Here is a 13,890-nt window from a genome sequence, read left to right as displayed (position 1 = left end):
GAGGGGCAGAGGGAGAGGGAGAAGCAGACTCCCCGTGGAGCAGGGAGCCCATCATGGGGCTCCATCTCAGGACCCTGAGATCATGACCTGAGTCAAAGGCAGACGCTTAACTGACAGAGCCACCCAGGCGCCCCTCTCTGTTTTTTAAGTAAGCTTTAGGCCCAACATAGGGCTTGAACTCACAACCCTGAGATTGAGTCACATGCTTTACCAACTAAACCGACCAGGTGCCCCCAAAACAGCACTTTTCTCAACTGTAGCAGCAAAAACCACAGAACACAAGTTATGTTGGTGGGATTCGTGTGACTTTTAATTCTTATCTTACTAATGTGTTACAGTAAATGTGGGGAGTAAAGACAGGGATGGAGTGAGGGAAAGGAAGAAGAGAAAGTATCTTTCCAGTTCCTCGAACCACTGAAGCAGGACCTAGGATAAGAAAGTCCAGTAAAAGCATCACGACCTGTCACAACAGCACTTTCAATGGAGGTGTGTGACAGAGACACGGCAACTCTTTAGGTCTGCGGGAAGGGACTGCAGGAGAGAATTAGCCCTACATCAAACCTGGCACATGTGGAAGACAGGGCGATGTGGCTGCTACACAGTTGGGCAGATGAAAAAGCGGACTCTCCAGAGTGTACTTCCTAGCACATGAGTAGGAGCACGGGTGCCCTTCTCCAGGCTGAGCGGCACTGCCTCCCCAGTAGGGAAAGGAGACCCCACCAAGCATGCAGCAATGGGAAAACCGTGGGGCAGGGCTCTTTTAGAAACGAGAAAGATTTTTTATGTTTGCTGGTGGTGTTGATTGACCAGACGCGATTCCTTTTACTTTTGGGCGGTAGCCTTGTGTCCTGGTGATAACATAATTATACCTAGCACTCTTAAAAGGCAGAGGAGAGTGAAAGCAAGGCCTCTTTAGGACCGAGACAGTGGGAAAGGGGCTCTGTGGGTTCTAAGGGTAAGGGCATGAAACAGCTAATTCTAGATCACCACAAATGAACTCACACAGATCAATGAGACCTTGGCTTTTTCCATTCACACAAATACTCACCCCTCTTCTAGCTTCTACTACTAAATCTAAGGTCAGCTTAATCACAGCTTGGGGCACTATGACCATGTTTCTAAAGTTAAAGTGAACAAACTACATTCTTAATACTCCCCCCCCAATTAAATGGATTTGAATAAGCTGAAAGCCTAAAATCTAGGGACTCTTTTCATTATTTGTTGGGGACAACCCTTAAAACTCATCACTGCCATTTTTCTTTACTTACAGAATTGGAAGGACATGGAATGGGCAGGGAGAAGTCATCACACGAATCACAGAAATGGTCAACATGCATCTAATTTTACCCATTGAACAAAGAGAGCTAAAGGGGGTAAGTTCTTTGGAGAAGAACCTGTGTTTAAGGGGGAAGAATACTACACTAGCCTTTTTTTTTTTCCTGAATGGAAGAAAAAGGATAGATGGAATTGCGAGGGGTGGGAGGAAATGGTGTTAAACAAACACCTATCACTTGTGAAGCAGTTTTGTCGGAGTGGTGCCGGATGCGAACCATGGGTTTATCTTTGGCAGTGATCTTATGTGTTCGGGACCTAGAATGAGACTATATAGCTGGATGGATGTCTGGGTATAGTGAGCGAATATAAGTTTTAATTTCAATTCACAGCAAATGACGATGATCACAGATTTAGCACCTTAGTTTGTACTTCCTCTGTACCTGAATCATCTAACGCTGCGAAGCCTGAGCTTTAGCTGAGAAAGCTGAGTTCTTAGATAACTCCTCTGTGATTTGCTCTAGGACTGCACTTTGCTCCAACCTAAGGAGTGGTTTTCTTATTAGAGAAAGTGAAGTATTCAATGCTAAATAGGAAACTGAAGCCTTGAAGACATTTTATAGTGGTGACAGGTGTTTTGGTTCAGGAATAGGCTCTTTAACAAGTCAAATGCATATTATTCCCTCTTAAGCATTAATTTTTTTTTTTTTAAGAAACAGAATTATATTTTTTGGCTTGAAGTGGTGCTTTCTTCTATAATTGATTTCTCGGTTTTCTTAGTAGATATTACTGTCTCCTCCAGTATTTCTTCAAAACTTTCCCCTATCTGGGAGGTCTTCTTTGAGGCCGCCTTAGAAGCCTCCTCTCCCTCCTCCTCTTTCTTAAGAGACAGCCCAGGGGATGAGACTTTGGAGGTTGTAGAACTGAGGACTCTAGGTGGGAGCAGATAAGCTGTATTGGGGGGTGGATTCAGCCCTGAAATGCTTAATCCACTGGTGCTAAAACGTGTCTCCTCGCCTTCCAGTAGTTTCCTGTAAATCCAACAGAGAAAACGTCTTAGGAAGTCAACTGGTAACTTTTTTTAAAAAAAATAACTCAACCCTCCAGTTCCTATTCATTTTAGAAAGATACCATAAGACTCTGTAGTTTCTCCATGAGGTTGAGACCAAAAAATTTTGACTTCCAAGGTTCAAAGACTTGGAGTTTATCTAGCACATGCATACACACATGCACGTACATGCATGCTCACACACACTCACACATCAGCTGTGTTGAAAGCACTGTCAAAGGGAAAACTATCCTATTCACAAATATGTTCAAAAAGGAATTTTTGTACAGTTCCCCTTGGCCTCATCCACACCCATTTTTAGCACTTAAGAATCTACAAAGCTCTATGGAGAAGTAATCTTACTAATTAAAACCTTAAGTGCAACAGGGATAAGGAGGTGAGACGTCCACATAGGAGGAAGGAGCTACCTCATTCAGGCTGAGCTTGAGATTTGTACTTTATCAACGTAGAGTACAAAGGGAATGGAACCAGCAACTTCAAAAACCAGCGAGTGCAACTGTTCCAGATACCAGACTTTTTCTCAGCCAAGCCTAATCAGCATCATAAGAGTGGCCCCAATGCCTTGTTTCTCTTATCTCTAATAATTTTTATCATCTTTTCTTTAAAATCAGACACTCAAGACACTATCAAATACTCTTGGAGTTTTGTTTTGAAGAAGTATACATAGTGTAAAAGAAAAAAAAATTCTCAGATCTGGATTGAAGCTGAGCTCTTCCCTTTACCAGCACTGTGACTCAGAACAAGTCACATAGTCAGTCTGTGATTCAAGTCACCTCGTCTGCAAAATGGAAATAATATGACCAGATACCTAGATAATTTAAATACAGTATCTAATATAGTGCCTGGCACATAGTAGCCATTCAAAAAATAGTAGCTACTGTTATTATCTTTTTTTAAGGTAAATATTCACTTGAACATTGAGTAGAAATTCAGAGGGATACCTCACCTATTAGGACATTCTATGTTGTATAAGCCCTATTTTTAAAAGTTAGAGTCTGATGGGTTTTAGGTCAACCTCTGCATACTCAGGTTATCTCCTTCAATCCTAGCAGAGGTAGGTAGACTACCCCAGGACTTGTAAAGTGGAGTTGGGATATAAAGAAGCTGAGGGACAGAGGAGTCAGCTCTCCTGGAAGGGGTTGGGGATGACTTTCCTCAGCCCTTCTCATGCATCAGCAATCAGAGAGACTATAAAACCACTTATCCACTTATTTGGGTAGCTATGCCCCAGGTGCCTGGATCTGCGTGGGTGAGGGTGAGCATGCCCTTTGAAATACCTGTAAGCTGCTATCTCAATATCAAGAGCCATTTTGACATTGAGCAAGTCCTGGTATTCCCGAAGGTGGCGTGCCATCTCACTCTTGGTGTTCCTCAGATCATTCTCCAGCTGCCCAACGCTATCCTGAAAAGTAACATATCCAACATATTTGAACCAGGTGAAATTCAGTGAGATTTCCACAAAGCAAGGATTCTCAACCCTGACTACACATTAAAAATCCAGGCCTGTCCCCCAGCCCAGATTCTGATTCATTTGTTCTGGGGTGGGGTCCCAGAACCTGCACTGTTTCATAAGGTCCCCAGGAGATTTGGATGCATGGTAAGGGTTGGGAACTTATACTGTGCAGCACATGGTTCTCGAATGCACATGAGGGAGATATTTTCTCTCTCTCTTGTTAAACTTATACCTGAAACTGATACCACACTGTATATTAACTGACTGGTATTTAAGTAAAAACTTAAAAAAAAAAAACAAAAACAAACCTACTTCTCATCCCTTCCTTGCTTGTTGCATTCCTGCTGAATAATTCAGTTGTTACATGTCCTTGCCAAAACCCAAAGCCTCAGGTTAGGAGCTTAGACTCAGAAAATTCCAACTGTGAAAAGCACAGAGAGGACAGCAAGTCTTCTCTGCCTCCATTTGTCTTGATGGTTTCCTCAAAGTCTGCTACTCAGTCACCTTACTGAAAGCATCTTATGTAACGGATAAGGAGGAAGCAGAAATACTCCATGGAATTATTTAAATCCAAATGGCAGACTGACATTATATTTTTAAGAAAGAAACTAGGGGGCACCTGGGTGGCTCAGTCGGGCAGCCGGCTCTTGATTTCGGCTCAGGTCATGATCTCGGTGTCATGAGATCGAGCCCTGTGCTGGGCTCCACACTCACTGTAGAGTCCGCTTGGGCTTCTCTCCCTCTGCCCCTCCCCCCACTTGAGCTTGCTCTCTCTCTCTCTCTCTCTCCCCCCCAAATAAATAAATCAAATCTTTTTACAAAATAAAAAGAAAAAAGAAACTAGGTCCATATAATAGTTTTGTTCCAAATTCTTTCAGGTGCAAACCCAGACACAGAAGAAAATAGCTCAAAATTTTTTCTTAAGATTTATTTATTTGAGAGAAAAAGAGAGAGAGAGAGAGAGCACAAGCAGGAGGGGGAGGGGAGAGGGAGAGAGAAACTCAAAGCAGACTCCTTGCAGAGCTCAAAGCAGGGCTCGATCACACGACCCTGACTGAGATCACCACCTGAGCAGAAACTAAGAGTCTGGGGCTTAACCAACTGCACCACCCAGGTGCCCAAAAAATAGTTTTAACTTTTTGATTCTTGAGTAGCCAGAGGGTCTTTTAAACTTTTTTTAAAAAATTTATTTATTTGAGAGAGAGAGAGCGTGTATATGCACACTCGGTGCGGGGGGGGTGGGGGTGGGTAGTGTTCACGTGGAGGGACAGAGGGAAAGAATCTTCAAGCAGGCTCCCCACTGAGCGCAGAGCCCGACTCCGGGCTTGATTCCATGACCCATGAGATCACGACCTGAGCCGAAACCTAGAGCCGACACTTAACCGAATGAGCCACCCAGGTGCCCCCAGAGGGTCTTTTAAAAAAAAAAACACAGCAGATCCAGTTGCTCACCTGCTTGAAACCCTCTAACAGCTTTACAATCAAGTCCAAACTCCTCAGCGTGGCCTATACTATTCCTCTTGCTAGAAATGTTTCAGCTACTCTGGCTTTCTCTTTTGCTCCTTAAACTACCTAAATTCATTGCTGCCTCAGGCCCTTTAGGCTAGCTATTTCCTCTGGAATGTTCTGTAGTGGGTCTTCTGTGACTGACTTTGAGTCATCGAAGATTCAGTTCAAATGCCCTGTACTCAGTCTTCCTTTATGTCCAATTTAAGTACCCTTTCCACACGGATCTAGCATGCTAGTGTACCTCAAGCCAGGACGGTGGCCCATGAAGGGGCTTTGTGCAAATGAGAAAAGGGCATCTCCAGCGGGAGGACAAATTAGAAGAAAGCACACACTTGAAAGTGGCCACTCTGCTCTTAGCTCTTAATCATTATCTGAAATTTTCTCATTCTTTTATTACTTTACTAGTTTATTTTCTGTCACCTTCCTCTATCTCATGGGTTTTCCACCTAGGCACTGTGGACATTTGGGGCTGGATAATTCTTTGCGGTGGGGGGTTGTCCTGTGAATTATAGGACATTTAGCAGCATCCCTGACCTCTACCCACTAGTAGCATGCACCCTCCCTCCCAGTGGTGATAACCAACAATGTCCCCAGACATTGCTGAGTGTCCCCTGGAAGACAAGTCACTATTGTCAGAGAACTCCTACTCTAGAATGTAATCTACATGGAAAACGGGGGCTGATTCTGTTTGGCTAACCCCTGGAAGCCCAGAGCCTAGCACAATGCACACTGTAGATGTTCCGTGAGTAATCATTAAATGAATGAACGGTGTTACACGAGCACTGCTTTTCCTCTGACCTGAAAAGATGTGAGCAAATAACCCATATAATACAGTTGCAAGTCTGTCGACATGAAGAACACAGCAATTGAGAGTAACTTTTGTGAAACAGTGATGCAGATAAACATCAGAAACCTCAAGAAGTAAGTAGTGAGGTGCCCTTGTAACTTCCCGTGTGGGGATGATGAAGTGATGGTGGAAAGCAGGGCTGATAACATCAGGGGTGGGGGATGTGCAAAATTCTAAATCAAGAGAATCTGCAGAAAGAATGAAAATTCATACCTCCTACCTGTTCTATAAATATTGACGGGAATGCCGCAAAGGAGAGACTCAATCAACTGATGGGTACACAGCAAGGAATGACAAGCAGTGGGGAAAATACATATTACATGCACAGTGATGGAAATATTCCAAAGTGTGTTAGGAGATCATAAGGGCTTAAAATGATTTCTACCAAACATTTAACTTGATGGTTGTTAGTTGAGGTTAAACTAACCTACAAGCAAGTCTGCTAGTGATGCACTGGGGTAAGAGAAGCAATATTACTGTGGTAAAGGGAAAGGGAAAAAGGGGAAGAAGATTTCTCAGTATGCAAAGGACAGGAGAAATGAAATCTGAGGAAAAGAGGAGGATTTCATCAGGATCTTTGGGTTGCATTTCTTGCCCTGCCTCAAATATCCAACACACCACAGTCAGTTTTCTGTATTTTAGTTTCTTCAAAATTTCCATTTCTACCTGTGGAAAATTATAATATTTATTCTTTTCTGAGGTGTTCTAAGATCCTCAAGTTAGGATTCCAATTTAAGGCACCTCACATTATTGTGAGTCCCTTATCTGTTAAATTAGATAACAGGCATTAAAACAGCACTTGTCACATAGAAATTGTGCAATAAATGATTGTTACAGAGTCATATCATGTGACTCTATGCCCTCTTTAATCATATGGACAAATTAATCATGATCCCTCCCTACAACCCCTTGGATTACTAAGGAAAGCAATGTATAATAAAATGTTAATATTAGATAGTTGAAGTCATATTCCTTAAAGCACCAGATTTTTTAAAAATAATGATTTTGAATTAAAAAACCTTTCTAAAGGGGCTTGTACCATTTTTAAAAAAATATTTATTTATTGAAGTAATCTCTATATCCAACATGGGGCTCAAACTCAGGACCCTGAGATCAAGAGCAGCACGCTCCTCCGACTGAGCCAGCCCGATGCCCCATGGGGGGGGTGTACCATTCTTAATTAGGACATAAACATAATGCAACCTTTCTTAGCAACTACAGGTTATGATAATGATCAATTATTTTTCTATAATTCTATGACGTCCTTTATCCTTTAGGTCAACGGAGGTACATCAGATTGTTTTTTTTTTAAAGATTTTATTTATTTATTTGACAGAGAGAGATAGCGAGAGCAGGAACACAAGCAGGGGGAGTGGGAGAGGGAGAAGCAGGCTTCCCACTGAGCAGGGAGCCCGATGCGGGGCTCGATCCCAGGACCCTGGGATCATGACCTGAGCTGAAAGCCGACGCTTAACAACTGAGCCACCCAGGCGTCCGGTGTATCAGATTGTTTATTTCTACCCTAACTGGCCCCAAAGAGCAGTGTTTGCATTAGTGCTTGCTACTTATTGGTCTTCTTTGTTCTGAAAGTTGAACTAATGCTACTGGTTCTCCATGATGCCTGATTCCATTGGTCCCTCTTCTCTATCTTGCAGCATGCTTAAAATTCAAAAGACAAAATGCTTTAGAATCATGTAAAGTAAGAATGAATAAGTTAGGAGCATCAGAGGGGTCAACTTCCCAATATGTGATTTGGACATGGACGTTTTGTCTCATCAGCAGGTTAATAAGGTCCTTTTTAAGACAATATTTTTGTTTCAGAGCTGTGTTTGCTGAATAAAAGGTTGTTGGGAGCTGAGTTCTAGATAGAAGAGATTTCCTTGAGTTTTTATGTTACACAGTTCACATGTCTGTTTTATGGATCAGAGTAGACAATAAGCATGACTCTGCTCCTTTCAAAAGGAACTGGGCTGACTGCTGACCATTGGTCTTCTACGTCTAGTCCCTTTGTTTGCGCTCTCTTCAGCCCACACCAGACTGTCTCACATTGCCCTTCAAAAGCCCTGCCAAAGATGGCCTCCAGCTGGAAATCTGAGCAGAGCGCTGCAGTCTACCCCCTCCCCCAACCACGCAGCTGCTGCTGGCTTAGCCTGAGGGAATGGCAGAGGCACTCCCAGTTCCAGCTGGGGTCTCTCCTGGAGTAGTAGCTAAGATAAGTGCTGAGCATCTTCCCAAGGGCTGGAAGGATGCAGGCCAGGAATAAGAGAAAGACCAGGCCACCCAAGCATCTGCAGTGGAGAAAAGGAACCACAGACAGTGCTATGGATTTCGTCACTTCTGGGAGCCCTCAGCCAGGTGAGCAGAAGTAGTGAGCGCAGCACAGTCTGAAAGAGCTCCTCCAGATTTACTGGGCGAGTAGGGAGGATGTTTATATGTGGACCACCCATATGCCTTATTCTCCCTACTGTCTTTGCTTGCTTGCTTCCTTCCTTTCTTCCTTTTTCCCTACCATACTTTAAAATCTTGCATTATGTGAGCTGGTTTATATTGTGAAATGTGGTTTAGGTTAGTGTTACCCCCAAATCAGCCCGAGAACAATAGGATGCAGCACTTTTACTGAAAATGCATATTCCTGGGCCGCTCCTGGAACTACTGAGTTCAAATCGCTGGGAGTAGGCCTGAGAATTTTTTTTTTGTTAAGCCCCCAAGTGATCTTGGTGGATCAATGGGTCTAGGAACTACAAGTTTATTTCTGTAGAGGAGTTATCAAGGTGGCCTTGGTGACAGTAATACAATGAGACAGGGAGGGGCAAAAACAAAACTAAGAACACATGGAAGAGATAAAAAGAAAAAAGGACCGGATGTGGTTTCTTCTTGAATTCTAGTTTCAGAGATAAATCTATCAAGCCATAGATTTATATGCGGCTACTTTCACCCCCCAATCTCCAAGGGGCCAGCCCCTTTTTGCTCTTTCCTTCCATTGTATTCCAATCTCATACTGGAGGGAAGAGGGCAGACTTGGCTCCTCTCCCTGGGGAGCATTAACTAATGGTGAGCTTGATTGTTCAGCAAGGTCTTTCAAGGAAAGCTTTGGTTTTCCAAGACTGACCATAGTACAGGGCCAAGCCCTCCAGTATCCTGCCAAAAATACCCTTAGGCGTCTTTGGTAGAACAGGGCCTCTAATGGTGGTAAAGCAGCTACGCAGGAACCAGATTCACCCTGGATCAGAAATGGAAAAGTGTTCAGCTATAGAGGGTGGCTACATTTGGCTTTTGAAGACAATGGCCCTAGCTCTTCATAATTTTTCCTGTCGCCTGATTTGGACTCTCTCATGGATCATTGTGTACTTACTATGTCACCTTGAATCATTCTTTACCTTTTCAAAAATGTAATAAGCTTTCTGTCCTTGAATAGGCTGTCAGCATTCTGGGCAGGGGAAATGTGAATGGGGCTTTCCTCTGCCTCTTAGAGGGTGGCAAGCTTGCAAAGGAAAATGGGCCTATCACTAATCTCTGAAGCAGTAGAAAGAGAACAGCCTCCCATTACTGCAGTGGAAGGGGAGCGGGGAGAGGGCAAGAAAACAATGGCTGAATCTCACTGTGGAGAAGGAGGCTTTTCATCTTGGCCAACACTGCTAAAACTGTTAGAGAAAACAGCCAGAGGATACCCTTGTGACTTCAGGCCTTCAGGATCAGCAGGAAAGGATGTGAACCCCTCCTCAGCCTGAAGTCCCAAGGGGTAGGAAATAGCTCTCTGTTGTCTCATCTGGTCTTGCATTCCACCAGCAGGTCCACTGAGGCTCTGAAGGCTAACATGGACGGGGGCACACTGCAGAGCTGCAGATGCCGCAGTTTCTGTAGGGTTTTTGTTTGTTTGTTTCCTGCAGACTGTGTCTGGATGGCCCTACTATTGTCTGACACTGAAAGCCTTTTAAAGCAAACAAAACAAGTCAGACAATACTGTCACTACCTCTTAGAATGTCAGGCTATACCAAGCAAACAGAGGGCATGGCAAAGCCCAATTCAGATGGAAGTTGTAGTTGTAGATAAGTTAGCTTTTTTTTAAATTTTTAAAAAAGATTTTATTTATTTATTTATTTGAGAGAGAGAGAGAGAGAGAAACAGCATGAGAGGAGAGAGGGTCAGAGGGAGAAGCAGGCTCCCCGCTGAGCTGGGAGCCTGATGTGGGACTCGATCCCAGGACTCTGGGATCATGACCTGAGCCGAAGGCAGTCGCTTAACCAACTGAGCCACCCAGGTGCCCAAATTAGCCTTTTTTGTAGAAATACTGGGCTAGTCCTTCAGAAGACCACCTAGCTCATCTTTTGAGGCTTCTAGAAGAACACATGAAATCTCAGTTAACTAAATGTGATTCATTCAGGCCATGAAGGAGCTAGGCCACACAGTGAAAAATTCAAGTTACAGCTTTTGAAGCAGAAGAGAAGTATTTACTTGAATAGTACTGTAATTCCAAATAACCAAAACAAATGGTCCAGGCAAGCTTTCTTCTTTTAGCAAATGGGGCAGTTTATAATGGACAATAAATACCTGCACACCAATAATAATTCTTTAGCTGTACACTAAAATAGTACTTTTGAGGTTTTACTTCTTTCTTGGTTCTATTTGATTAATGTTCCCAAACCCTGTTAATTTCATCAAATGTAAACTTCAATCTTGGCCAGAATGAATTATTGCAAAATTCTGAATTCTTACCATCCTACCCAATGGAGCTTTGATTGGACCTTGAAACTGAACCACACTATTTAGATTCCTTTCTTTTCTCCTGCCTCTGTACCCTTTGTGGTCATAGCCCAGAATGCCCTATATAGTAAAACTGAAGATGCAGTGGCCTTTGTTTGGAGAGAAAAGGAAGAAAGATCCAATCAATACCTTCATAGGCGCTTAGAGGACATGCAAAGATGTAAAAAATAAGTGGCCTATAACAAAGATAGAATCACCCATCTCTGTGATTTACAACATGCACTGAGGATGGAAAATTGTTAAAGAGATGTGAATTTTCAAGTGGGACCTCACTGCTGCTGAGCAGATTAAGTGGTTTTTGCTAAGTGCTAAGCCATCCATGACAGTGAAAATTGATGCTGTCCATGAGGTGACCTTTGATTGCAGGTAGCCAAGACTGATGTGGTGGTGTTGCAGAACACACACACACACACACACACACACACACACACACACACACACACACACACACACACACACACACACACACACACACACACACACACACACCCCAAAAACACTTAATTGCCTAGAGAGTCATAACTAGGACATGAGATGGGAGACACATCATTTCTGAGATGGAAAGAACTCTAGATCAGGACCGAGGACAGCGCCCCGACCATTCCCATTTGCTAAGTGGTGTAAAGCTTTCTAAAGAAATATCCAGCAGTAGGTAGACACGGAAACGTGTGTGTGTGTGTGTGTGTGTGTGTGTGTGTGTGTGTGTGTGTGTGTGTGTGTGTGTGTGTGTGTGTGTGTGTGTCGGGAGGGGAAGAGGGTAGAGAAGGGAAGTTGTAACCAGCCCAATCACCCAGCTCCTTGGCTCCCAATCTCTACTCTTTTGAAGGCAAAAGTCAAAAAAATGATTGGGCAGAACCCTTCCCAGTTCAGTCCAGCATTCTTCTCTCTAGCGCAGACCATACTCCATAAATATCAATTCCGGGGCGCACAGAAAGCCTTTCAAAGTCAACCAAACAATCCAGACAGCCGAGACAGCACTGCCAACATGAGAGACTGTAACCCAACTGCATTGGGTTCACTCCTACTTTGGGTGGGGGACTGTTCTTCAGGACACCAGGGTGTTTATGTCCACTTGCGGACAGGGAGGCATGAATTAGATTTTTGGATTCTGAAAAACATAAGCTTAAGGGTGTTTTCTAAAAGGGCTCGGACAGGGACATGACGGGCAAGGAAAGAGGGTGACCAGGACTCTAGAATGAATAGTGTAGAGTCAAGGGCTTTTTGTTTGCCAGTGCCTCCAGTTGGGGTTCTTCCCCCCTCCTCTCAGTTCCTAGGGCCCCCCTAGGGGGGGATTTGTGTGGGAAGGCGCAGGTAGGTTGGGGAGAGAACAGGGCGCCCCTCCCATTGCAGCGTTCCAGCCCTTACCTGGTAGCTAGCCACCTCTGCACTGTGCCGCTCCTCCAGCTCCAGGATCTGCCTCTCCAAGGACTCGTTGGCCCCACGCAGCCCCTCAATCTCGATGGTGCGTGCCTGCAGCTGACGCCGGTATTCGTGAATCTCCTCGCGGCTGGCCCGGATGGCCTCGGTGCTGCGCGCTGCCTGCTCATTCAGGTTGGCAAACTTGGACTTGTACCACTCCTCGGCTGACTGGAGGTTCTTGGCAGCCAGGGACTCATATTGGGCGCGGATCTCCCTCAGCGCCGAACTCAGGTCTGGTTTGGCCACAGCCACGTCCACCTCGGCCGCGGCCTGCGACGATGCCTGCAGCGTGGCCAGCAGCTCGGCCACCTCCTCGTCGTGCACCTGGCGCACGAAGGCCAGCTCGTCCAGCAGCGACTCCACCTTCTTCTCCAGGTCCAGGCGGGCCAGCGTGGCGCCGTCCACGTCACGCTGCTGCGCCTTCAGGGCGCGCTCCGCGCCTTCGCGCCCTCGGCTTTCCTCCTCGCAGCGCGCCCGAAGCCGCTGCACCTCCTCGGCCAGCCCGTCGCGCTCGAGCAGGGCCTGCGCGCGCGCCGAGCTCGCTTCCTCCAGCTGCGCGCGCAGGTCGCGCAGCTCGCGCTGGAAGAGCTCGCCCACGCGCGACGGTTCGGCGTGGCGCTGCCGCAGCGCGGCCAGCTCGGCCTCGAGCGCGCGGTTCTGTGTCTCCAGCTGGTGCACCTTCTCGATGAACACTGCGAAGCGGTCGTTGAGGCCCTGCAGCTGCTCCTTCTCATTGGTGCGGATGATCTTGTACTCGTTGGTGCGCGCCGCCGCCTGACTCAGGTCCAGCCCGTCGGACGCCGGGGGCCGGCGGTAGGCCAGGCCTAGGCCAAGCGACGAGGCCGAGGAGCAGGCGGCCGAGGAGGTCACATTGCAGCGGGACAGCGACTGCGAGCGGAAGCTACCGGCGCCACCGGCGCTGGAGAGGCGCGAGGACAGGCGAGAGCCATCTCCAAACACTTTGCGGTAGGAGGAGGAGGCACACAGGTAGTGCTCCGAGCCGAAGCTCATGGTGCCGGGACCAGGGCCGGGAGAGCGGCTGCGGCTGAAGATACAGAGAGAAGAGGTGCGCCAGACGGGGCGCGGCTGGGCGGTGTGCACCGGGTTTTAAGGCGCCGGGGATGGGGCGGTGCGTTGGGGGCGGAGCTTCTGCTCCGGGTCTGGTGGAGAGAGGGAAGGGGGGCATCCAGGAGCGGGGGCGGGGAAGCGCAATGACAACTGCAGCTGCGCGCGCGCGGCGGACCTAGTTCGCGGAGACAAAGCGATTTGCGTAGAAGATGCTCCCTGACCGCAGCGCCCCTCCCCAAGAATTGTCTGGTTTGGGACTGACTTGAGGGGCGGGGTGCCTAAACGACTGGGGTTTCCCATCCGGAGACCACTCGGCTCTGTCTTTTACCTTGACCCTGTCCTCCTTCCCCCCTTTAACCCAGCTGGAGTTAGGGTTTTCTGGGAGGTGTCCGTACGTCCGCCCATCCCTCCCCGGGAGCTCCTGAGGGTGAGGCCCTGTTTTTCCAGTTAGAGTGGGGACTTTGTCTCTTCCCTCAGGCTTTGGTCCCTTTC

General features: G+C 46.4%; 2 protein-coding genes across 2 annotated transcripts in view; one reads left to right on the top strand and one right to left on the bottom strand.

The window, feature by feature from the left end:
• Positions 1-291: 291 nt before the first annotated feature.
• Positions 292-13,396, bottom strand: INA (internexin neuronal intermediate filament protein alpha). The gene is made up of 3 exons (XM_027591642.2): positions 12,277-13,396; positions 3,619-3,743; positions 292-2,303 (listed from the first exon to the last, which is right to left on the bottom strand). Exons 1-3 carry the CDS (start codon positions 13,339-13,341, stop codon positions 1,994-1,996), a joined length of 1,500 nt encoding a protein of 499 aa, XP_027447443.1. The 5' UTR covers positions 13,342-13,396; the 3' UTR covers positions 292-1,993.
• Positions 13,296-13,890, top strand: part of NT5C2 (5'-nucleotidase, cytosolic II) — a 141,413-nt gene continuing 140,818 nt past the window's right edge. Inside the window, exon 1 of the mRNA XM_035724147.1 lies at positions 13,296-13,396. The gene's annotated coding sequence lies outside the window, so the exon portion shown is untranslated. The remainder of the gene's footprint in view (positions 13,397-13,890) is intronic.

This window comes from Zalophus californianus, chromosome 15, assembly GCF_009762305.2.
Source record: "Zalophus californianus isolate mZalCal1 chromosome 15, mZalCal1.pri.v2, whole genome shotgun sequence".
NCBI classification, from domain to species: domain Eukaryota; kingdom Metazoa; phylum Chordata; class Mammalia; order Carnivora; family Otariidae; genus Zalophus; species Zalophus californianus.
The sequence above is the reverse complement of the archived record's forward strand: the minus strand, read 5'-3'. Positions and strand labels throughout refer to the sequence as shown.